This window comes from Electrophorus electricus, chromosome 16 (assembly GCF_041902795.1).
Source record: "Electrophorus electricus isolate QZ-2024a chromosome 16, ASM4190279v1, whole genome shotgun sequence".
Lineage (NCBI taxonomy): Eukaryota > Metazoa > Chordata > Actinopteri > Gymnotiformes > Gymnotidae > Electrophorus > Electrophorus electricus.
In genome coordinates, this window is record NC_137512.1 from 5,326,173 (window position 1) to 5,349,929 (window position 23,757).

General features: G+C 43.1%; 1 protein-coding gene across 3 annotated transcripts; it reads right to left on the reverse strand.

The window, feature by feature from the left end:
* Window positions 1-585: 585 nt before the first annotated feature.
* On the reverse strand, window positions 586-20,402 carry glrbb (glycine receptor, beta b). 3 transcript variants are annotated; one of them, XM_027018208.3, is made up of 10 exons: window positions 20,126-20,402; window positions 17,251-17,399; window positions 15,659-15,765; window positions 14,892-14,959; window positions 13,069-13,295; window positions 10,093-10,175; window positions 9,665-9,805; window positions 8,928-9,080; window positions 7,772-8,046; window positions 586-1,595 (listed from the first exon to the last, which is right to left on the reverse strand). In XM_027018208.3, the coding sequence occupies exons 1-10, from the start codon at window positions 20,126-20,128 to the stop codon at window positions 1,299-1,301; spliced, it is 1,503 nt and encodes a 500-aa protein (XP_026874009.1). In that variant the 5' UTR covers window positions 20,129-20,402; the 3' UTR covers window positions 586-1,298. The 3 variants fall into 3 exon arrangements, 2 of the variants coding, with proteins under 2 accessions (XP_026874009.1, XP_026874008.1); XM_027018207.3 differs by having other exon boundaries at window positions 7,757-8,046; XR_014117653.1 differs by lacking the exon at window positions 586-1,595 and adding an exon at window positions 8,450-8,636 and having other exon boundaries at window positions 7,912-8,046.
* Between the last annotated feature and the right edge of the window lie 3,355 nt (window positions 20,403-23,757).

Below are 23,757 nucleotides of genomic sequence, written 5' to 3' on the forward strand. Positions count from 1 at the left end.
GGTTTAGGGGGCAATCGAAGGACAATGTGAGTTTTTCTCCACGCACTCAGTGTTGGATTTGGAGTAGGAGACACCCACCCTCCACCCTGCCTCAACTCCAGCACCACGCAGCCTCCATCTAGGTTCCATTCATGGCTCCTGCCTAGCACAAGCCTCCACCGACCATCCACCATAGCTTCCCTTTCCTTCTTACGCACAGCCGTGCAGCAGTCCTCAGAGGTCCAGCTACACACAGAGCTAAGAGAACACATATCTGCAGCCCTGGAGGGACGTCTGAGCGTAGCCATAACCAAAACCATCAGCTCTGATCTAGAAATGTTCCTTCTCAGAGATAAGGAGGTTTTACTGTCTATGAGTCGATCAGCTTGGCAATCTCATGTATTAACTAAAAAAATCAACAAAAAGCATATGAGATGCATTTATTCCTCTCCACATCCTTTATTCAAAGGATTAAAATGTAAACAGAAAGCTAAATTTAAATCAATCTGTGTTAAAGGCTGAAGTGAGACATAGATTATTGTGTTTGAACAAGGCTACTGTTTATGTAAATGAGATTCCAGGAAGAACAGGACCACCACAAACATGTGTGGCATCATGTGGGACGTTTTAATTCAATTGCCTGATAAACGTTTCACAAGTACATCAGGACCTGTACACAGGTCAAAGCTTGTCAGTGGAAGATCATCAAAAGGTACAGTTCATATGGCAGTGTTTATCTGTACAAGACCAACCAACAATGTCACCATCGCCATCATTATCATCATCATCATCATCATCATCATCATCATCATCATCATCATCATCATCATCATCATCATCATCATCATCGTCCTCACCATCATCATTTTAATCACAGACATTCTTCTCACAGCTGGCCCGGAAGTCAAAAATAAACATTGGAAGCCTTTAAATATAGTGTATGAATATATATGTATGTATATATGCATATATAATGCATTTTCAACATGCAAGATAATAATTGCTCTTAGTTTTCTGCAGACATTAAATAGCTCAAAAAAAGTATTTAATTGATCCAATTGGTAAAAAATGATTTTTTAAGGTTAAATCAAAAGATAAACATGGCCTTCTTTTTTTCACAGCTAAATATCAATAGGAAATACTGCTATAATACAGTGTAATCATTTTCCAGTTAGTTCTCTCTCTCTCTCTCTCTAAATCTCTTTACATTAGTGAGTATAGAACTGTTCTCTTTGATGCCTGAGGTCTGGAACACCGGAATGCAGAGAAGACGAGTGCAGCAAGGAGGAAGAGTTCAGGAAGAGAGCAAACGAGGACGATCACAAGTACACAGACCAGTAAATGATGTTGAAGAAGAGGAAGGAGAAAGGAAAGATGGCGCGTGAGTAGAGGTCGATGCGTTTGGCCGCAGACGGGATCACGGGTTTAGAGGGAACCGGCTTCTTGCCGTTCTTGGCCTGTGACTTGCCCGGGACGCTGCCCACCTCGATGGGCTTGCCGTAGCAGTCAAAGTTAGAGAGCTCAAAATCCCGCGGCAGGGAGCCCACGATGCTGAAATCGTTCGAGCGCAAGTCCGACTTAGAGGTGCACACCTTCTTACACCTGGTCTCTGCCACCTGGGGGTAGGGGTGGGGTGGGGCGAGAGAAAAAAGACCAAAGAACAAAGTTAAAAAACTGTATTTCAGTGTTGTAAGTAGGGGTAATAAGTCAAGCCCTGGCTGATGGTGTTTACAAACAGCCTCACTGTCTATCCGTTCTCCACACTCTTCCCTCGCTTCACTACCTGGCATCCCTCTCTCTCTTTCTCTCTCTCCCTCTCTCACACACACTCTCATTGTCTCCCTTTCTCTGTCACTCTCCCTCTCACTCCTTCTCTCTCTCTACATCATCTCCTTTCATTTTTACCTTAAACAGTACCACCGTCACGCCTCCCCAATTTAGTCATAAGCCAACTGCCATCACCACAGTGTAAGTGCTTTAAGTAGGCAGGTGCAGGCCAGACCATGCAGTACTAACAAGCCCCTTGGAGAGCTCCCAGCACTGCCATAACCACGGTGACCTCTCGCTGTCCAACGGTCCGCTTCGTCAGAGAAGGGAGGCTCCCTGCTGTCCGGCAACAGCCTCACGCAATCACCATGGCAAAGCTCAAAGGTGAATGTGAGCTGTAGGGTAGAGAGCCAAGCCATGCGATTGGACCATGCCCACCAAGCCATGCAGTTAAGTAGGGCACCGTTAGACTTTCTCTCTCTTTCTGTTTTGTATCAATTTTATTTGTAAAGCACTTTGAATTGCCTTGTGTATGCTACATACATCAACGTTCATTGTCTTCTTTTTATTCTTATTCTCACTCACATTCTTCTCCCCTTATTTCTTTATATCTCCTTTTGTCTCGTCTTCCTCTCTGCCCAACTCTTTCTCCTTCTCACTCTTTCCCTTACTTATAGCGCGCAGAGGCGTACGCACACACAGGCACAGAGACGCCCAGACACTCAAGCGGGCTGACCCAACAGTTTGAAAATGACAAAGATTAAAGGTGAGTGTGGAGAAGTTAAACATCACATCAACTGCATTTGACAGCTGGAAGCCTACAGTGTGTTTCATAACATACACTTCTTTTTTTCAGGAAGGAAATATCCATTTGGCTTGCAAAATACGGAGAAAATGTGTCTGTTCTAATTTATGACATCTACAATTACAGTGCCACACCACTTCAACAGAGACTGTCTGGAGGCACCCTAGAAAATTACTGTGGGCTTAGAAAATTCTCAGAAAGAAAGACAAAGTAAAAGTACTTGCTATATTACAAACCACCCAGTTTGGGTTCCATGGCATTTCAATGAGGTTCATCTGAGGGTTGGCAAATGGGGCATTTCTGGAGTTTAAATTCAATTTCTGAAAACAGCTGCCAGGGCGTCGCCCTCATGGTATATTTATCTGCAAGGGAGAGTTTGAGCTTGGAGCCTGACACCCCCCGGGACCATCGTCTGGGCTTAACCAACGGCTGAGAACAGACGCCCAGCGGTGACATTGCTCAGCTCATTTCTCCTGCCCGCCATCTCGTGTTGCTACTCTGTGCGCCATTTCTGCTGCCATTGCTCCTGTGCTTCCCCACACAGAACGCACCGCCACGCATCATCCTCAGCACGTTGCTCCAGGTCACGGCGCAGATTAACACACTGGGAGAACCAAGTTGGTCGTGCCTCTCTGGACTCATGAGGACTGCTGAGCACTGAACACTGACACTCCACAACTTGGCTATGCGGAGTTTGTGTAGGCAGATGTGGATCGCTGCAAATGTGTAGGAAGATGTGGATGCTTTACTTTTGACAGCACAAACCAAGACAGAGTAAGAAACACAGCTTTGGATGGTGTTTTATCTCCATCTCCAGAGATGACCAGAACAAGAGGTCTTTAGCCATGTCAGAGTGTTTTGATCTGTTTGGGATCTATGGTCACTTCCCAACATTTCTTGAGTTCAATGAAATACCAGGCAACAGGGGTTAAATTCTAACACCAGAGGAAGCTCAGTCATTCTCATCTCAAGGGCATTTTAGCAGCAATCCCAGCACTGGAACTGTTACCAGATGCCCTCATTCTCTTAGGCAGAGACATTCTTAGATTTCATAAAGTAAGGAGACTTCCCATTGCTCCCTTTGCAAAGAAGGTAGATCTTGTTTGTGTTCTGGTGGGCGTGAACAGACTGCTCTGCACAACTTCAAAACAAATGTGCCATCTTGAATCTCATTCTTCCGAAGGCTGCAGACCTTATTGCTATAAGGTCAAACATATAGCAATACACTTGGGTTCACTGTCTTCAAATCAATGCCAGATTACAATAAAATCACTCTTTCTATTGAAGATTAGGTCTTTTAAAATCTTATGAAGAACTCTATCAAGACTACTCCAACAGCTAAGTGACACCTCTTCCTTTCAGGAGTCCCAGGAGATCTCATCTCAACAGCAGAGAATAAGCCCTAAGCCAACTTTCTTTTCTTTGAAACATCTTCGAGAGAAAGCCTAAGAAGAAAAAGCATTTCTTTACTTTCATGCAGAGTGATCACAATGAGTCACAACCCCCGACACTTCCAAAGTTTAGAGTCTGTAATCCCAGACAGTCCCAGACAACCAAATCGGAGTTTGACTCTAGTGCACCAAAACAATGAAATCTCACTCAACTACATCCTCCTCACCTGGGCCAGACATGAATAATAGTTTTGTAGGTGTTCTCAGATGCTTTAGAAAATAACTTGTTGCAGTGATTGTCGACATACAGCAAATGTTACATCGTTTCATTGTGAGGAAAGATCACAGAGACTATTTATGCTTCCATGACTTACACACCATGAAAACACCACCAAAGGCATCATGGAATTTAGGACAAATGTCCACATGTTTGGAAACAACCCCTCTCTAGCAGTTAGCTATCTACACACTGAGAAGAGTGGTCAAACAGGGCAACCGGCGATACTTTATAGAGTTTTATGTGGATGATGGACTTATTTCACTGCAAACAGAAGGGGAGGTCATAGACTTGTTTAAGACAAGGTAAGCATGCCTCCTTAGTCAAATTGGACTTTACATACAACGCCTATGAGAAAGACATCAAGGACTAAGACCTTGATGGAGAAGTTACTGGCACACAGCGAAACCTTGATTTAATCTGGGCAGTAGCAGCTGATTCGGTCACTTTACAAGTATCAGTCATTAATCAGTTATTAAGCCTTTTAAACACCATGGGATCCACTATCCACTATTATCGCCTGGACCCCTTAAGTCTTGCAGCTCTTACAGGGATCTTTTTTACTATTTAAATGCTCTACAAAGGTCAGAGACTGGGATGTGTCCTTTGCCTTAAGAGAAATGAGTGAGTGGGAACCATGGAAAGACTCTCTGCGAGACCTCCAGCAGGTCCATATTCTCTGCATATAAACAGCAAGTTCACAAAGCAAAGAAGAGAGAAAGAAATCTGTCTTCTCACGAAGGCATATGCATTTCCATATCCGAACACCACAGTTCATGAGATAAGAGATCCACTCCAAGTTACATGCTACCATACCAGCAAAGTTGAGCTTGGACACATATACGAATCTAAACCTACTGTACATAAAGGAATTCAGAGAATCTGCCAGTCTACACGACCAGAGCAGTGGCATTATGTGCCTACTGAACACAGTCCTGCTGATCACACATCGAGGTATGCCATATTGGCAAGACCATTCGGTTCACAAGACCATTCTTCCTTGACAAACCTCACAATGCTAACAGCACAACACGAGATAAGTGTATTGTGAAAGCTAGATGACCCTGACTCATAAGAGATTCATCAACAAGTGACAAGTTATGCCACCTGCATGAAAAAATTGCTCTCATAGGTCTGAAAGTCTCTTTTCCTGGAATGTATTACAAAGAGCAATCGCTACCATCATCCATGTGGCTCATTTCTTCAGGTTGGCTGTTTTTACTACTCCAAACCCCATGCTGATAGAGAGCTGTTTCTGGCCAATAACAGTTGTTGGTAGCATGCAGAGATCAGCCTTTCTCAAATACTACAACACTCTCTCCAAACATGCTTCATTACAGAATACAAAGCCCCTTGCAAAGCTGAATTCTGTCATAAATTAGAAAGGTTTGATTTGAGTCAGTGGCAGATTGAAACATGCAGAATTGGGAGTCTGGTGAGAAGAGTCCGCTCATCTGCCTGGAAACACCACATTTCCAGACTATGTATAGACCAACATCTTGAAAGAGTGGATCATCAAAGTTAAACATTCACAGAAGCAGCTGTTCCAGCTGCGAAGTTTTAACTGATTTGTGGTAAGAGATGCATAAACAATCTCCTGCATCCATGCATCACACGCCAGAAGCTTTGAGGGAAAATGGAAATCCAGGAGCTGTGAGATTTACCACTGGAATGACTGAGCACACTGCTACCATTCACAGTTTAGATGTCTCTGGACCCTGGACTGTAACAGCATGTTGCACAAGAGGAAGCAGGGCTTTCAGAGAGTGCTGTGCATTGCTTTTTACCGGCATGAGCACTAGTGCTGTTCACAATGAGGTCATGGAACCCATGGACACTTCTATTTGCATCAACGCACTGAGGGTTTTTTCTGACATTACAAGAGCTACTAAGCAGTTACCCTGCAGATGAAATTTTATTGCGAGCTTGTAATGAACTCATGTTTGCCAACGTAGCAAAAGAGTAGAAGACATGTCAACAGTCAAGGGTACACATGAACCACCACACTCTTCACATGTCGGAGGCACATCAGAGCGCATGACTGGTGTGGCACACAGGATCTCGGATCATGTGTTGATACTACCGATTGTCCTAGCCTCACTCATGAAGTTCTGTGCACATTTATGGCAGATGAATCAGCCACAATCAATTCAAGACCCCTTGTTCCTGCAGACACACGGCTGATACTTACCCCTGCTATGATACACATCCAGAGAGCAAGCGTTCCTTCACCACTTGGGAAATCTACAGAAGGGGCTCTGTACAGATAACAATGGCTGATCTTGGCAAACCAGTTTTGGAGCCATCATAGATGCCAAAAGTTGACACCAAACCCCCAAATGGGTGACCTTGACTGTAAAGAATCATAGGCAAATGGCCCTAGTCACCAGTGTCTCCTCAACTGATAATAGATAGGTTTGAAAAATTGAATTGAAAGTGATCATGAGATCATGCAAAAAATTCTTCAGACGTGTATCTGAAATGATGCTATTCATGAAAAAGGAGGTCTGACATTTACTTTAATAGTTATATGTGGCATCTTGCTAGTTACCAAGAAAACAGTGTCCTGGCTTTAGCTTATGAGAATATTTGATATCCCCTCTGACCCGTAAAACAGGGAGTCTAATCACAATGTTGACATTCTAAGTGAATCTTATAATCATTGTTTATGCCTTTGCAAGCTGCATTTGTGTTTATAGTGATGTAGCTTATTTAGAAGAATATTATTAAGCATTGCATATTTAATGATTCCTTTTATTATGATTAATCTTATTTTTTGCAGAAAGGGCCATTAAATAGGCTGTGTTTCTACTGTCAGCCCTGTCTGTATTCCCCACTTCCTAAGCTCATGAGGAGAGCTTAGAACTGTTTAATATTGAATTTGTGGTTTAATCAGTTCAGTGAACATATAGTGTTGAAACGTCCATTTAAATATACAGAATCTTTTAACCCTTATGATTTTTGTTTCTTAATAGTTTCACTCTTATTTACAAAGTGTGTGAACATGCATCATATTAAGGCACTGGAGGTTGGAGGCTATATCCTGACTCCCATGTCCCTTGTATTTGTTTGAATGGAGTTTTGTTTGCTGTTGGAAATAGTATGCACTGGGTCACATAATATGCAGCACAGAGTGGTCTATCCTACAGAGTCATTTACATTTATGGCATTTAGCTGATGCTTTCATCCAAAACACAGCTTACAATTGTAATGAGTACAACTTGAGCGTTAAGGGCCTTGCTCAGGGGCCTAACAGTGGTAACTTGGCAGTGGTGGAGCTTGAACTGGCAACCTTCCACTTACAAGTCAAGTACCTTAACCACTGAGCTACCACTGCCCTGACATGTTACTGACATGCAATAGGGGTCTATCCTGCAGGGTACTGACATGCCGTGGAGGTCTAACCTGCAGGGTACTGACATGCCGTGGAGGTCTAACCTGCAGGGTACTGACATGCCGTGGAGGTCTAACCTGCAGGGTACTGACATGCCGTGGAGGTCTAACCTGCAGGGTACTGACATGCAGTGGAGGTCTAACCTGCAGGGTACTGACATGCAGTGGGGTTCCTCCAGTCCCATTCAAGCTGTTGATCTTGGCTGGCGTCCTGCCCTCTGCCTTCTCTCTGCTGGCCAGTCTCGCCTTCTCCGCCTCCACACGCTTGGGGTTGTTGAGCATCACCTGCACGACGGCGTACTCCACCAGGGAGGCGAAGCCGAACAGCAGGCAGGCAATGAGCCAGATGTCGATGGCCTTCACGTATGAGACCTTGGGAAGCTCTGAGGCCAGAGATGTGCACTCAGACGAAAGCGACAGCACAGACAGTATACCTGCAGGACAGCGTGGGAAAGTGTGGAACAGTGAGGGGCAGGGCAGGAACAAGACATTAGGTTCACTGCTTTTAACGTAACTGCACTTAGAACAGGATAAACAAGCAATGTAACCTACATAAGAGTATACTATATATGCAAACCTTTCCTACCAAAATAATAAATATATACATCTAAAATAATTATTAATGGTGTATAGTTAGTGAGATACTAGTCAATCTTATAAAGTAAATGTCAGAATATATCGTGATATACTGTAGGCCACCTATTTATCCCCACTAACCTAGTGTCACTTCGACAGAAAGGTTTTGTGCTCTACAATCTGAGCTTTTATACTAAAAACAAGACACACAGACCCAAACACACACATACACACACACACACACACACAGAAATGACTAACCTTTGAGAGCATGGGGTTAAGACCACACAGTGGTATTATGGGATGGTCAGCAGGGGAAACCCTGGCTGGTACAACATATAATGACACCAACAGGAGGCACACAAAATGGTGGCTTCAAAATGGAGGTGATAGAATGGTTCTGGTAATAGATGTTGTCCACGGTGATATCACACAGAAAGACAACCTGCTGTGATTCACACACACACACACACACACACACACACACACACGCACACACACACACACAAACAAATGCACAGAAGGTTTTACAGGCAATGTGTGACATAATCACATTGAACTCAGTAAACTAGAAGCAACTCTTCTTCCCCGATTATTCACACTCAGCAGTGACAAAGATGGTATGCAAACATGACGCGTGTTTTCGGAAGCACCACGAAGGAAGCGGAATGCAGCCGCCTGAGATACAGGTGAGTTGCAGCTGCAGTGGTGGCATGGGGCTGAGGGTTTAAGACAGTACCCAGAGGGACGCGGGCGGCACTGGCATCAGGGTTGATCCAGAAGGAGAGCCAGGACAGCACCACAATAAGCAGGGTGGGGGCGTACACGCCCATCATGTAGAAGCCCACCTGCCTCCTCAGAGTGAAGATCACCTCCACACAGGTGTAGTATCCTGAGAAACACCACCTGGTCTTTCAGATAAATGTCCAATAACTTGAGAACTATTTCTACAAAACATTTGTCTAATAAAAAAAATTATATTTCAGATTTCTTTATGCCATAGAGCAATATACAGAACATTGACAACAGAATGGCTATAGGCACAAAAAACCTTTTAATCTGAAACCTCTTTTTTTCTGTCTAGGCTATTTGCGAGAATGTACACACACACACAGGAGTGCACATACACACGCAAGCACACACTCATGTACACACACTCACATACACACAAAAACAGAGCCTATTATTATTACATTACATGCTACATACCCCTGCCCATCTTCCCGTCATATGTTTTCGCTTTTCACTACTGATAGATAAGGGTAATATAAGAGGAAATATGCCTGGCCTCAGTCACCCTTCTTCATCTATGATTGCCTGGAAGATCTAGCACCCAATCGCTCCAGCCGCATCCCACTGTCATTGGTGTAAAGTCCATAGCCGCCTGCGTTCAAACTCACTGGGACACACGGGCTTTACTATTCATGCTGTACTAGCTCCTCTTACAGCTGTTCACTACTCGTGTTCCCTTCTTACCTGTGCCTGCATAGAATTTGGTGCAGTTGCCATATTCAATATCCTCCTGTCTGATGTCAAACTGAGGCAGGGCAATCTCATCCATCTGCACAGGATCTCCAGACTGCCACATAAACTGCAGGTCATCTGTGGTGTAGCCGACTACAAGCACACACGCACACGCACACACACATGCATGCACACACACACACACACACACACACGCACACAGAGTTACCACCTACAACACTGTGAACTGCTAAGATCAATTCATATAAACCATGGTGTTGCCAGGGTGCTGATGTTGAAGGTTGACAATGAAGGTTGCTAAGTTGCTAATCTGTTTGGATCATAGTAAACGGAAGCATTATGCAGGTGGAAGCAGACAAATCCCCAAAAAATCCCTACAATACTTTACAATACTTCATGTTTTGCTGACGGTTACATACAGCTCTCCAACTGCATCTTGCATCTCTGGGTGTCCATGGGGAAGAGAGTCAGGTCCAGTGGACAGGAGAGAGTCACTGACAACCTGCAGACACAGCCGGCAGGTACAGGCACACCTGGTTATTTCCTCCACACAGGAAGAAACACCTTGGGATCAACTTTTCAAAGACTAAAATTTCATCATGAAATTAACTCACAGTGAAAAATTCAGAAGGAAAAGAAAAGGAATCCACATTAGCATTTAGCAATTTTAGTACTTTGTCTAAGTAACAGAAAGAGTATAATTTGAGTATTGTACAGTGGCTGAGTCAAACACTTTCAGAAGACCAAAATGGCACTGGTGACACTATAGGCTTCACCTACACATGGGGGTCTAAGGAGACCCTGTAAACGGAATGTGCTCCTGATCACCACATTAACTCCTTCTACTTTAAAGCTCTCAAAAAAATTGGTCTGATTTCAGACTGCACAGACAAAAAAAAAAAAAATCTCTTGCAACTGCACGATAAATTCTTAATGTATTCCTCCTGCACCGTATGGCATGTTTATTTAAAGCTGCACATTTGCACATGAAAGCCTTTTGGTTTCCTCCTGTCATACGACAAGCACAGTCACTAACGCAGCAAGCCAATCCTTTCAGAGTCCCAAGCCACCAGAAAAGAAACCGCAGGAGTGGGGAATAAAGACACGTGACAGCGGACACGTGACCCAAAAAGACAATCAGAAATAGACATTTCTGTGTGTGATTTTTTTTTTTTTTGCCTCAGCTAAACACGCTGATCTTCCAAGGAGTGCTGAACAGTCTGCATGCAAATATTTCCCAATTAAAAATGTATGAGACTCAGAGGCAGGACTTCAGATAAAGAGAAGCAATGTGTTAGCCTGCCTTACATATCAAAACCTACACCCTGTCCTCTAGACAGGATTGCAAATGAAAATCCAGCCTCAAAAATCTGTTTTTAAATCATTCCTGTCAAAAATATATATGCATGAGCTAGTATTTTGTGTTTGTATAGTATGTATATTTTTCCATATGATGGTCAATTAAAGATTAATAAGTTAATATATTTAAATTACTTTATGTTTTCTGCTTTTTATACACATCTTAACAGGTGAAGAGAGAAAAGAAATATTTCTTTAAAAACAATTTAAAAAGATGAAATAAAAATGCATTAAATGAAAATGTTTCTTGTTTCATGCATTTATATTTATGGCATTTATTGGACGCTCTTATCCAGAACAGGTCACAAAATTATTTGTTGTCTACTCAAACTATCCTTAGCCAGCACAAATAGGTTAGAGTCCAAAAAATACCATTAACTGAGACACTGCCAAAACCATGTGTCAGTGCTGAAACCTAGAATATTTATAGTATAACCTAGAATATAATGTAGTATTACTGTCTTTTTCTATTGTTGTCATGGAAACATGTCCCAGACCATGACATTACTGGACTCATAGAAGATGACTACGGGGAAAGATGGAACTGGAGAGAGAACGAGAGAGAGAGAGAATGATAAGAAACAAACATGATGTGCATGTGTTTAGGAGAGATAGCTGAATGTGTCAAAATATCAGTTCACTGTGTTTATAACTGCTGCACTCGTACAGAAAAACAATCTAACTGTATCTTAAACCAAACCCATGTATATACATTTAATTGTATTTGTGTGTGTGTGTGTGTGTGTGTGTGTGTGTGTGTGTGTGCACGTGTGTGTGTGTGTGCGTGTGTATTTCTTTACCCCCTTTTTCCCTTTATTCATAGTTTCATCACTTGTAAAATTAATAATTTTGATTATTCTGTGAATTGTTTCTACAGTAGTTGTTAATTACGACTTATGCCTATAAAGCTATCTGAATCTGAATTTGAGGGAGTGAGTGAGAGTGAGAGAGCAGGAGAGAGAGGGAGAGAGGGAGAGATATAGAGAGGAAGAGAGAGAGCAAGAGCAAGGGAGAGAGCAGGAGAGAGGGAAAACGAGAGAGAAACGGAGCGAGAGAATAAAAAAAGTAGGAGAGAAGAGGTAAAGATTATAAAAGCAGTAACAGTGGAAGTGAGAGGAAAGGTCAGACAGGGTTCGTATTGGGGTGGTGGCAGGAAAGATAAACATTCCTGTCCTCTCTTAGTGAGTCTCTTTAGGACACTAATTCACCACCAAACACACACACAGAGAGAGAGAGAGAGAGAGAGAAAGAGAGAAACCCAACATCCTGGAACAGTGCCAGCAGGCTCAGAGGAGACCACCCTGCTCACACTGGAATCCAGCTTACATGAAACAGCACAACTGTAACAAGCCCTACTCAGACATGACAGAGTAAACTGAGATGCTCTTAAACACATCCCATCCTTACTGGAGTTGCTCTGTGCATATGTTTAGATGATATCTGTATATTCTGCTGGTCCAATGAAAGACAGCCTCGGAGACCACACTGACGATTCATGTCAGGGTGACATTTTGGAGTGTGACTGCCTGCATTGGTTTCACTCTGCGTGCTGGATATTAGGGAGAATGCTGTAAATCGCATTAATAAAACATTAATAACGTGCAGTGTCTCCGAGCAGGTGATGAAGACCACAAGCTGAGGGGTGTGTGAATTGCAGAGAGGGATTCAGATTGTGTACTGAGTCATTAAGACAGTGCTGGTGGGAGTTCAGCTCATTCAGCACCGCATGCAGATGTAAGAGTGGTATGATAAATGAGAGAGAGAGAGAGAGAGAGAGAGAGGCAGCAGGTAAGACACTGCTTGGTCCACGGCAGCAGCTGAGAGGCCATTTGTGTGGGGATCTGACTACTGAGGCAGAGGTGTGATTGGGAGAGAAGAGAACACATCTGGCTGTCCTCCTCAACAGATCACTCTTTAGAATTACAGGAATTTAAACGAAATTGTTGGAGGAAAGGCGGACTTAAAACACACACAAACAGCAGTTATACAGTGAGTAGTCGTGAACTGTTACAGCTAGGAGATCCAGCGCAGTTTACCTCATGCTGATCAGGACGTCGCCATTGCGGAAGATGAAGAGGAGGATGTTCTCCTGCGTGACATCGTGGAAGTTGGCGCTCTTCTCGTTGGCAAAGAACAGGTCGGGCTTCCACAGGCATTTGAACATCTTGGGGTCGACCGTCAACGAGTCGGACTTGAAGTCCTGCGGAAGACGCAGCCTCGGGTCGTTCCAGCGCTGCCTCAGGAAAATGTTCACACGATAGTCCTGCCCGTCAAACAGCGGAATTTAACGTTAGTGTAGGCCAGAAAGGGATGTATCTAACAAACAGACAAAAGCGGGAATAACGGACACGCACAAATGGTTGAGGTGTTTTTATTTTATTATCAACGCCAGCTGACAGTCTCGGTATTTGGGTAACGGGTTTGTGTAAGGCGACTGAGTGCCGAGCTCGGGTGTCTCTGGCGTTGCCGTGACAACCGGCGTTTCTCACGAGCTCGCGGAGACGGCGCGAGAACGGAGCCGCGAGGCTGCGCGTGCGCGACCGCGTGCGTGTTTGTATGATTCATATCGTCGTACCCCCCTCCCCCCCCTCCCCCCCCCCTTTTTTTTTAAGTCGTAAAAACAAGGGTGAGCTGTAAGCGTTATGCACATGAGGTAGCTGTGGTGATCCTGTTACATTTACAGCTCACAATTAGCCTGCTCCTCCTTGCCAAAACGCCCCATAAAGCACGACGACTTCAAACGAGCTTCATAACGAGCCGGCAGCCCTGTTCTCATTCAGCCCTTTAATGTGGGAGCGAATGGCCAATTTGTGTGTGTGTGTGTGTGTGTGTGTGTGTGTGTGAGAGAGAGAGAGACGCTGAGGCTGACCGCGGCCGGACTGACCCGCGCACTGGCACCTCATTTTCGGATTTACGACAGCTGCGAGTCACGCGAACCCTCCGGAACGTATCCCGAGCGTCAGCCGCCCGCCCCCGGCACCCACATGACTCACCACCGAGGATCGGGCCCTCTGATCTGCTTCCAGTGCAAATATTTTTCAGTGGAGGTAAGTGGAGATACCCCTTGCTGGTGCTCTTTTTTTCACGTGTCACTGCTTGTAAAGAGTCGTGGACGAACCTGGGTCGTGTGTCTAAGTCTTCTCTGTGTTAAAACACTTGGAAAATGCATGCTAAATCCAAATTAAAATGCACGTCATGTCTCCAGTTTTTCTGTCTGGCTTAGCTACCCATCAGACAAAGTAAAGTTCTATTTTTGAAACAAAACTAAATATGTAGGCTAAAGCATTTATATGGTGGTGTGGTTATGGTCAGGCCGTGAAGCTTAACACATTACAACTGCTCCATCTGATATCCAGCACCAATTCCACTCTCTTGTTTTCTAAGTTTCTAAGAAAAGACTAATATCACCCAGCTTGGAGGAGTGTTTATAAGTGAATATGGGTAAATGCTTCAGGCCATCAAAGTTGCTCCATCCAAGGTGGAAAAAGCCCATACACACCATCAAAATCCTCTATAAGTGTTGATGAACAACAGCTAAAACATTACATTTGGACTGAGCTGTGTCTCTTCCAATCAGGCCATGGCTATTCTAGAATATGATCACGCAGAATCGGATCTGACTTTTAGTTTCATCTGCCAACAAGCACACAGTGCCATAACACTGACGGATGTGGTGCCAAACCAGTGTGAAATAAGAAGCCATGACAAGCTGTTCCTGATCTTATGTGAAAACATAAATGCTTAAAGTGAGGAATCCTTAAGGACTTGATGTGCTTTCTGTTTTCCCAAAAGCATGCCAAAGTGACACTGTATTACGCACAAATGAACAAGAATAAATTGGCAAAGCAAGTGCATGTACCATTGTGGTTTCTTGAATGGACCCAAAGCTGTTGATGAATATGTTGACACGATCCTCCACTGGGATACCTGTTAAAAGGGGAAAAAGAAGTGGCTCCAATAGCTGTAATCTAGATTGGGCAAAATGCGTTCTTTCTTACAAAGAGTTACCGGCTGTGTTTAATATGCAGTCTATACCATGAAACTACTTTCCATTTCATATCCATGCTGCTATAGAAAAAAAAGTAGTACAGACGTTTGGTTCTACCCCCAAGATTACACTGTTGACTAATGGTTACCAGGAGCTTTCGTCTCGCACTGATATGTGAAGCAGATGCGGAACCCAGAGGGAGTGCTAACGTTCAGTCAAACTCCGGAGCTTAAACACGCAGACCACATCAAGGCCCAAGCAACACATATGTATGTTAAACCCCAGGGAACATGGAGGCAATATATAGGTCCTTTTAACTGCCTCCTTCATTATAGCTGGAGTTGTTTCCAAGCAAACCCTGTAAGAGAAGGCTAAGAGGGCTGTAAAGGTCTACTTCTGTTTGAATTGAAACCATGAAAAAGGTTGTTGAGTTCAGAACGGAAGAAAAATATCATATATGTAAAGTGGTTGGAAATAATAATAACAATAATAATAATAATAATAACAATAATAACAATAATAATAACAATAATAATAATAATAATAATTATTATTATTATTATTATTATTATTATTATTGTTCTTATTATAAATAAATACTTTTGGTAAATGCCCCAAAGGCCAAATTAAGCTCTCACCCTTGAAGTTGGGCCTGATTCGGGGGTCATAGCTAATCAGAAGGCGGTTTAGGATGTTACTTGTGGAGTTGGCGGGAACTCGTGCGAGGTCTTCTGATGATAACTGTCTGCAGGAAAGAAATAAAAAGGGTGAATCATGTATAAGTACAGTGGGATGAATTGTAGACTAGGCCAGTGTGAAGATGCCCAAGGCTGCTGGTGACACCAAGACCAGGCCAAACCCTGGGGAAAATCTACTGTGAACAATTTTACAGACCCAGATAGAAATATCTTGCATTTCAGCCAATGACTGTAGGCACGATGTAAATTTAATGAAGAAATTTTGTGTGTTCCAGTGTTCCAATAGATTATTTATGTACAGATATCTTCACTGGGGGAGGGGCACTTATGTGCCTTTAACGATGGGATAGCATGTTACAGAAACTTACAGGTACACCAGCTCAGGTACACAACTTCAGGTACCTGAAGTTGAACCACGATATCAGGGTTATGCTATTGTGATTATATGCTTGTCTTAATGCAGCCAGTTGGGAGGGTAATTTGCAATGAAAATCATCTATCATGGACACACTCGCGCACACAAACAGAATAAGTATGTCTAAGCTGTCAGGAGAGCCCCTTCTATATGAAGCAGTAGGAAATGCACACCACTTTAAGGGAGATGAAAGTGTTTGAGGGGTTTCATGCTTGACGCGCCTCTCTTCCTGCGATCAAAGTGAACTCCCAAGTGTTGCTGCCGTAAGCCTTCGCCAGCTAATCACTCCTTATTCCTCCCTCCACCGCAGGTCAGCGGAGTTCAGATGGGACCACAGTGTCAAGAGCGCCTACAGTCACACACCTCGGTTTAACTGCTCCTTACTGTTGCTTACAAAGTGAGCAACCAAAAGAAAGCACATGTGTGGCACATGTAAGCACATGGCTTGTTCAGTGCAAACAATGTTAAACATATTCCTCGATAAAGCGTTTTAAATATGACTGCAAAAACCCATATAATAATAATAATAATAATAATAATAATAATAATATTTTGTTTGTTGTCTAAGTTTTGAGAAAGGTGCTATAATAATAATAATGTTATTATTATTATTACTATTATTATTATTAAACTTCTCAAAACTTAGATAACAAAATACAACAATAATAATAATAATAATAATAATAATAATAATTATTATTATTATTATTATTATTGTTATTATTATTATTATTATTATTATAATCTCATTCCAAAATGTACTATCTGCAGTCTGCTTTAAGTTTTGAGTTTTGAGAAAGGTGTGATGAAAAACACTGACAAGTTCAAACCCACGGGCTAAAGGATGCCACGCCACTTGCTTTCCTCTGGTCTCAGCAGACATTACAAAACTCCAACCAGGCCAGAGCTTTGCCCCAGGCCCTGATAACCAATGCAGCCTGCTTTTGTTTCAAACCAACTGATTACATTTTCCGTAGCAAAAGAAAGCATAATCAGGTGACCATCCATTTAGATAAACAGTGTCAGTGTTTCTTTCAACAGGTGTGAACAGCAGAGGACTGTAGAGTTAGAGAACAGGGCAGAAATGGCGAGAAACAGGCAGTGGCAGTTCACTTACGAGGGGCAGTAGACTTGCTTCCCTTTCTTCTTGCCTTTCTTGGTGGATTTTTCTTTGCCGGACGCGGCCTCCATCCACAGACCAACGATGCAGAGCAGGAGCAACAGCTTGAGAAGCGGCCTCATCCCTCCGGATCTCATCCTGACCACCTGAGAGCAACGGCAGAAAGAGAACAGTGAAAGAAGACTGAAGAGATGGGCGGGGTCTGCTGTTAAAAGCCACACGCCACCTGTTGCAAAGGTTTCTTCTGTTTAGAACCAGTAGCAAACAGCAAATTGGTGTGGGGTTTCGAACACACAGCATACACAGCTGGGTCTTTCACTGCTCACAACCAGGCCTGGTTACGGTTACAGGTATGAAACCACTTGTGGTTCATCAGTGACTGCATCCAAGCAAGCTCTTCATCCCATCATCTACCATGTGCAACGGGGGACTTTGATGTTTTCCATTCTGCTGGTCCTTGAAATCACCGAATCCCCGAAATAGTCACTATTTTCACAAGCTCACAATAAACCTGTGACTGTGAATATGGGGATAATTCAGGTAAGGTGCTTACATGAGTTTGCAAGAAGTTATTTCTTCAGTAGCCTCATTCTGTTTAGTTGATAGGCAGGTTATGGAAAGTAAAACTGTCTGAGTAAGGCACATGCATGTACAGCTTCTGGACACTTCTGTGCAAACAGAATAAGGAGAGGGTATGAGGAGAAAGTGTAGATGACTGAGGGACATGATTGAGGGAGATGCTTTAACTTATCCTGCTGGTGAATTAATACACCTAAAACGCCTCAGCATGTACAGTAGCAACAGTGCCATAATGCGTTTGTCCAGCATGGAAACTCTAATATCTAATATTTCTCAAGGTGCTGCTTGGTTGTTTCCAGGTCAAACACACTGAGAAAATGATACATACATACTGTAGGTTGTAGTGGGTATGCTGTTGTAATTTGGACACATTTGACATGTAGGTCCTACTACAGTTACGGTATAGCTGATAGGATCAATTAATAATGGGAAAGCCATCCCATGGGCCATTGATATATGCTTTTGTTTTTCTTTTTCCTGTTTGATAAATCTAAAGCTAATTTACTGGTATTGCCAACCTCACCTCAGAGCACACTCTCCCCTCTCATACAATGCATATACTTTCAACTCTCAGAGGGCACCAGGACCACACTCTACCAATGGCCTCCTGTGTTTGGACCACACTGCAGTTCTCCCAAAGACTGTGGGTGGTTGCACTGAACTACTGATTACTATACACATCCTTTACATCATCCTCATAGAGAGAGGAAAAAAGAAGTATATAGAAATTATATTTTATGCCTAATGCATGTTCACTTCTTCAGTTAATTTTCATGGAATGCGGTTAATACATATTCCTTAAACCCCGTGGCCTCAGCTCAGGCAAAAGAAACAAATCATGAGCTTGATGAAGATGGGTGGATTGAGCAGCCCAGATATTGCTGTCCCACAGACACTTGGGGAGGGAGGGTATCCCAACCAAAGGGAAAGGAGCAACCGTGGGGATCAGAAGGAGAAATTCCCCTGTAAGGAGAAGGAGCCCCAGACACTCTGCCGTCTAAACTTTCCCAGCCTCCTTTTCTGGAGCCGTGCGCCTGTGCCAGGACATTGATCATCATCTTAGCAGAAATGGGCCAACATCCACGCTCTCTCCTCGTCTCTCTTAGCCCTACACACACACTCAGCTGGGCTGTTTAACAGCTTTCTCTCTTTCTCATTGAGTCTTCCCTGACTCAGCACTCTGAGGCAAATGCCTTTCCCTTATGTATACATCCACCCCTACTTTTTTGGCTGCCTGCCCTTAATGAGTCCTCTTACATTAACCTATAAGAACGTCAACACTTAAACATGGATAATTTACATTTTAATATTTTACATCCATGGATCACGCAACAAGTTACAGTTGCAACAGTGAAATATACAAGTTGCAGCTAAATAAGTTAGAAATGTGTCTAATAATATATGGTGTGTAAATGTAGGTCTTCTTCAACAGCCTGTAATATGCACAACTCTCTCTCATATATATATATATATATATATATATATATATATACACACACACACACACACACACACACACACACATATATACATTATATATATATATATATATATATATATATATATATATATATATATATAAAATGTATGTGTGTGTGTGTGTGTGTGTGTATGTATATATATATATATATATATATATATATATATATATATATATGATTATAGCCTCCGTGCTGTTTCTCACACTACCTGCTAATAGTCCCTAAAGCAAAGAGACAGATAGATATCCCTTACACACTAATTCTGTAACATATTGCTTTCATAGCTTTTAATAGACAGAAAATTTAGCACAAAAACAGGCTAAAAATGGGAAGTCAACAAATAAAATGAAGTGTTTGACTTTAGTTTAAAACTAAACAAACAAAACACTTAGTCGGTTTTGCAAAAAACAATTTCACTGCCAAACTGTAATTAGCAATGTCAGAAGCACTGACATGGGATATGTGTTCAGCGAGACGTCACGTCTATGGCAGCGCGAGAATTAGAAACGGCAGCCCGAAAACGGTTTATAAATATACAGAATGGCCAAACAACCTGTGGATGCGCTTAGCGTCGAGTTGGAGAAGTTGTCAAAAGGAAAAACAAATAGTAGAAATGCCCCCCGATGAGATGGAGGGAGCCGCGCACATAGCAACAGCATCCAGCCGCGTCCTCCATGAAGACGGAGAGGTTCGTGGAGATGCAGGGGAGAACACCATGGAATGACGGCGTAGGCGTGCGTCATGCGCCTGCCACATGTACCACACACACAAAAACGCAATGCAGTTGCACAGTCTCATATGTTTGCACTTACCATTTCGCTGTATTTTAATCGTCGTTATCGTACAGAAGCGACGCCTTCGTGCTGACAGTGCAAACAGTCGTTAATGTGCCTTCATGACCAATTGCGGTCGGTTTTGCGTTATAGTTTTCCTCGGCATTCGTTCCTTCAGAGAGCGCTTTTTTTTTCTTTTACATTTCGGCAGCAGGCAAAATTTATTAGCGGTTTTGTTTATCGCAAATGAATCTATATTTCCGCTGTCCTATTGCTTTGGCACAGGGCAACCAAGATGGAGTCTTGCGTGTGCACCTGTCATGCAACATGCGCAGTAGCGAACAAACAATTCATCAGCGCTTTTCCAGAAACGTTGCGGACGTCATGTAAGGCCACCACAAGATTATGCTATGTATAAACTATTTAGTGGTAGTATAATTATTATACATCGTCTATTAACGATTAATTTGGGGAAAGTATCTGGGATATTTATTAGGCTACAATAAAATACTGGAAAATTACACCCGCTGACATTAAACTCTACAACAGTGCCAGCAAAGAATCAAACAAAAACAACCAAAAACATATTTCTAATTAAACTGATTCTAAGATTTGAGGTTTTGTGCAACGCTATGATGAGATCTAATAATCTCCCTCGCTTGTGTTCCATGTGTATTCATAATAAGATTGCCATGCTTTTTTTTCTACACTTAGAGTGACTGGATACTGAGATATAAAATGTCTGCCAGCACAAATACATGATGAGGATACTTGCCAAATGTACGGATGTGTGCACACTTGTGCTTGCAGGCATTTGTGACTGACATTAAGACACTTTTACTTCTTTCTAAGTGAGGTAACAGATTCTACTGGTTCTCCGAAGAACAGCAAGGAGCCCAGAGAATGAGAAAAGTCCTGCATCTTTCTTCGCTTGTTCGAGAGTGCTTGTCCTTAGCTGTTTGCCTTATATGTGAACAAAAACACAGAGGTTCGCAAATCTCCACAGACTACTGTAGAATTTATCTTAGGTCCAGAGACCTCCGGCACTCTTTACATGTGTCATTCTGTCTTTTCTCAGAGCCTGTCAAGAACTTGGACACGGCATGTCCCCTTTCACAGGGGTCGCATTATTTCAATAAGACACATAAACCAAATAAGGCCAAATGAATTAATATCCTGCTTAACTGCTGTAATGTTATAATCAAACACTAAACTAGAGGTGGACAAAAGGATCCTTGTTTTCATGAAAATGTTTGCCATCTGGCACAGTGCCATCTCTCTGATGGACAACACAGCACTGATGCAAAAACATAGTGGGGTGCTTGAGTCCATGGAAAATGGTATTATACCTGGCACACAAGCTTCTCTTTGCTATCAGTCTCAACAAACCCATGTGCTGACATATCCCATCCTTTAAAAGAAAAATAAAATCAGCGTCAGGCGATGAAGGGTTGGCTCATTCCTTTGGCCATGGTTAACAGGTGAGAGTCTCGGGGTTAGAAGGGTTGTATGTGGTATGACATGGTTAACAGGTGAGAGTCTCGGGGTTAGAAGGGTTGTATGTGGTATGACATGGTTAACAGGTGAGAGTCTCTGGGTTAGGGGGGTTGTATATGGTATGACATGGTTAACAGGTGAGAGTCACTGGGTTAGGGGGGTTGTATATGGTATGACATGGTTAACAGGTGAGAGTCACTGGGTTAGGGGGGTTGTATATGGTATGACATGGTTAACAGGTGAGAGTCACTGGGTTAGAGGGGTTGTATGTGGTATGACATGGTTAACAGGTGAGAGTCTCTGGGTTAGGGGGGTTGTATATGGTATGACATGGTTAACAGGTGAGAGTCACTGGGTTAGGGGGGTTGTATATGGTATGACATGGTTAACAGGTGAGAGTCACTGGGTTAGAGGGGTTGTATGTGGTATGACATGGTTAACAGGTGAGAGTCTCTGGGTTAGGGGGGTTGTATATGGTATGACATGGTTAACAGGTGAGAGTCACTGGGTTAGGGGGGTTGTATATGGTATGACATGGTTAACAGGTGAGAGTCTCGGGGTTAGAGAGGTTGTATGTGGTATGACATGGTTAACAGGTGAGAGTCACTGGGTTAGAGGGGTTGTATGTGGTATGACATGGTTAACGGGTGAGAGTCTCGGGGTTAGAAGGGTTGTATGTGGTATGACATGGTTAACAGGTGAGAGTCACTGGGTTAGAGGGGTTGTATGTGGTATGACATGGTTAACATGTGAGAGTCTCTGGGTTAGGGGGGTTGTATGTGGTATGACATGGTTAACGGGTGAGAGTCTCTGGGTTAGGGGTGTTGTATGTGGTATGACATGGTTAACAGGTGAGAGTCTCGGGGTTAGAAGGGTTGTATGTGGTATGACATGGTTAACAGGTGAGAGTCTCTGGGTTAGGGGGGTTGTATATGGTATGACATGGTTAACAGGTGAGAGTCACTGGGTTAGGGGGGTTGTATATGGTATGACATGGTTAACAGGTGAGAGTCACTGGGTTAGAGGGGTTGTATGTGGTATGACATGGTTAACAGGTGAGAGTCTCTGGGTTAGGGGGGTTGTATATGGTATGACATGGTTAACAGGTGAGAGTCACTGGGTTAGGGGGGTTGTATATGGTATGACATGGTTAACAGGTGAGAGTCACTGGGTTAGAGGGGTTGTATGTGGTATGACATGGTTAACAGGTGAGAGTCTCTGGGTTAGGGGGGTTGTATATGGTATGACATGGTTAACAGGTGAGAGTCACGGGGTTAGAGAGGTTGTATGTGGTATGACATGGTTAACAGGTGAGAGTCACTGGGTTAGAGGGGTTGTATGTGGTATGACATGGTTAACGGGTGAGAGTCTCGGGGTTAGAAGGGTTGTATGTGGTATGACATGGTTAACAGGTGAGAGTCACTGGGTTAGAGGGGTTGTATGTGGTATGACATGGTTAACATGTGAGAGTCTCTGGGTTAGGGGGGTTGTATGTGGTATGACATGGTTAACGGGTGAGAGTCTCTGGGTTAGGGGTGTTGTATGTGGTATGACATGGTTAACAGGTGAGAGTCTCGGGGTTAGAAGGGTTGTATGTGGTATGACATGGTTAACAGGTGAGAGTCTCTGGGTTAGGGGGGTTGTATATGGTATGACATGGTTAACAGGTGAGAGTCACTGGGTTAGGGGGGTTGTATATGGTATGACATGGTTAACAGGTGAGAGTCACTGGGTTAGGGGGGTTGTATATGGTATGACATGGTTAACAGGTGAGAGTCACTGGGTTAGAGGGGTTGTATGTGGTATGACATGGTTAACAGGTGAGAGTCTCTGGGTTAGGGGGGTTGTATATGGTATGACATGGTTAACAGGTGAGAGTCACTGGGTTAGGGGGGTTGTATATGGTATGACATGGTTAACAGGTGAGAGTCACTGGGTTAGAGGGGTTGTATGTGGTATGACATGGTTAACAGGTGAGAGTCTCTGGGTTAGGGGGGTTGTATATGGTATGACATGGTTAACAGGTGAGAGTCACTGGGTTAGGGGGGTTGTATATGGTATGACATGGTTAACAGGTGAGAGTCTCGGGGTTAGAGAGGTTGTATGTGGTATGACATGGTTAACAGGTGAGAGTCACTGGGTTAGAGGGGTTGTATGTGGTATGACATGGTTAA

Coding starts and splice junctions, on each gene's coding strand:
- glrbb (XM_027018207.3), bottom strand. Junction 14,960..15,658: donor AATCAGGCCCAACTTCAAGG/GTGAGAGCTTAA, acceptor CCCTTTTAACAG/GTATCCCAGTGGAGGATCGT. Junction 9,806..10,092: donor CAAGATGCAGTTGGAGAGCT/GTATGTAACCGT, acceptor GTGTGCTTGTAG/TCGGCTACACCACAGATGAC.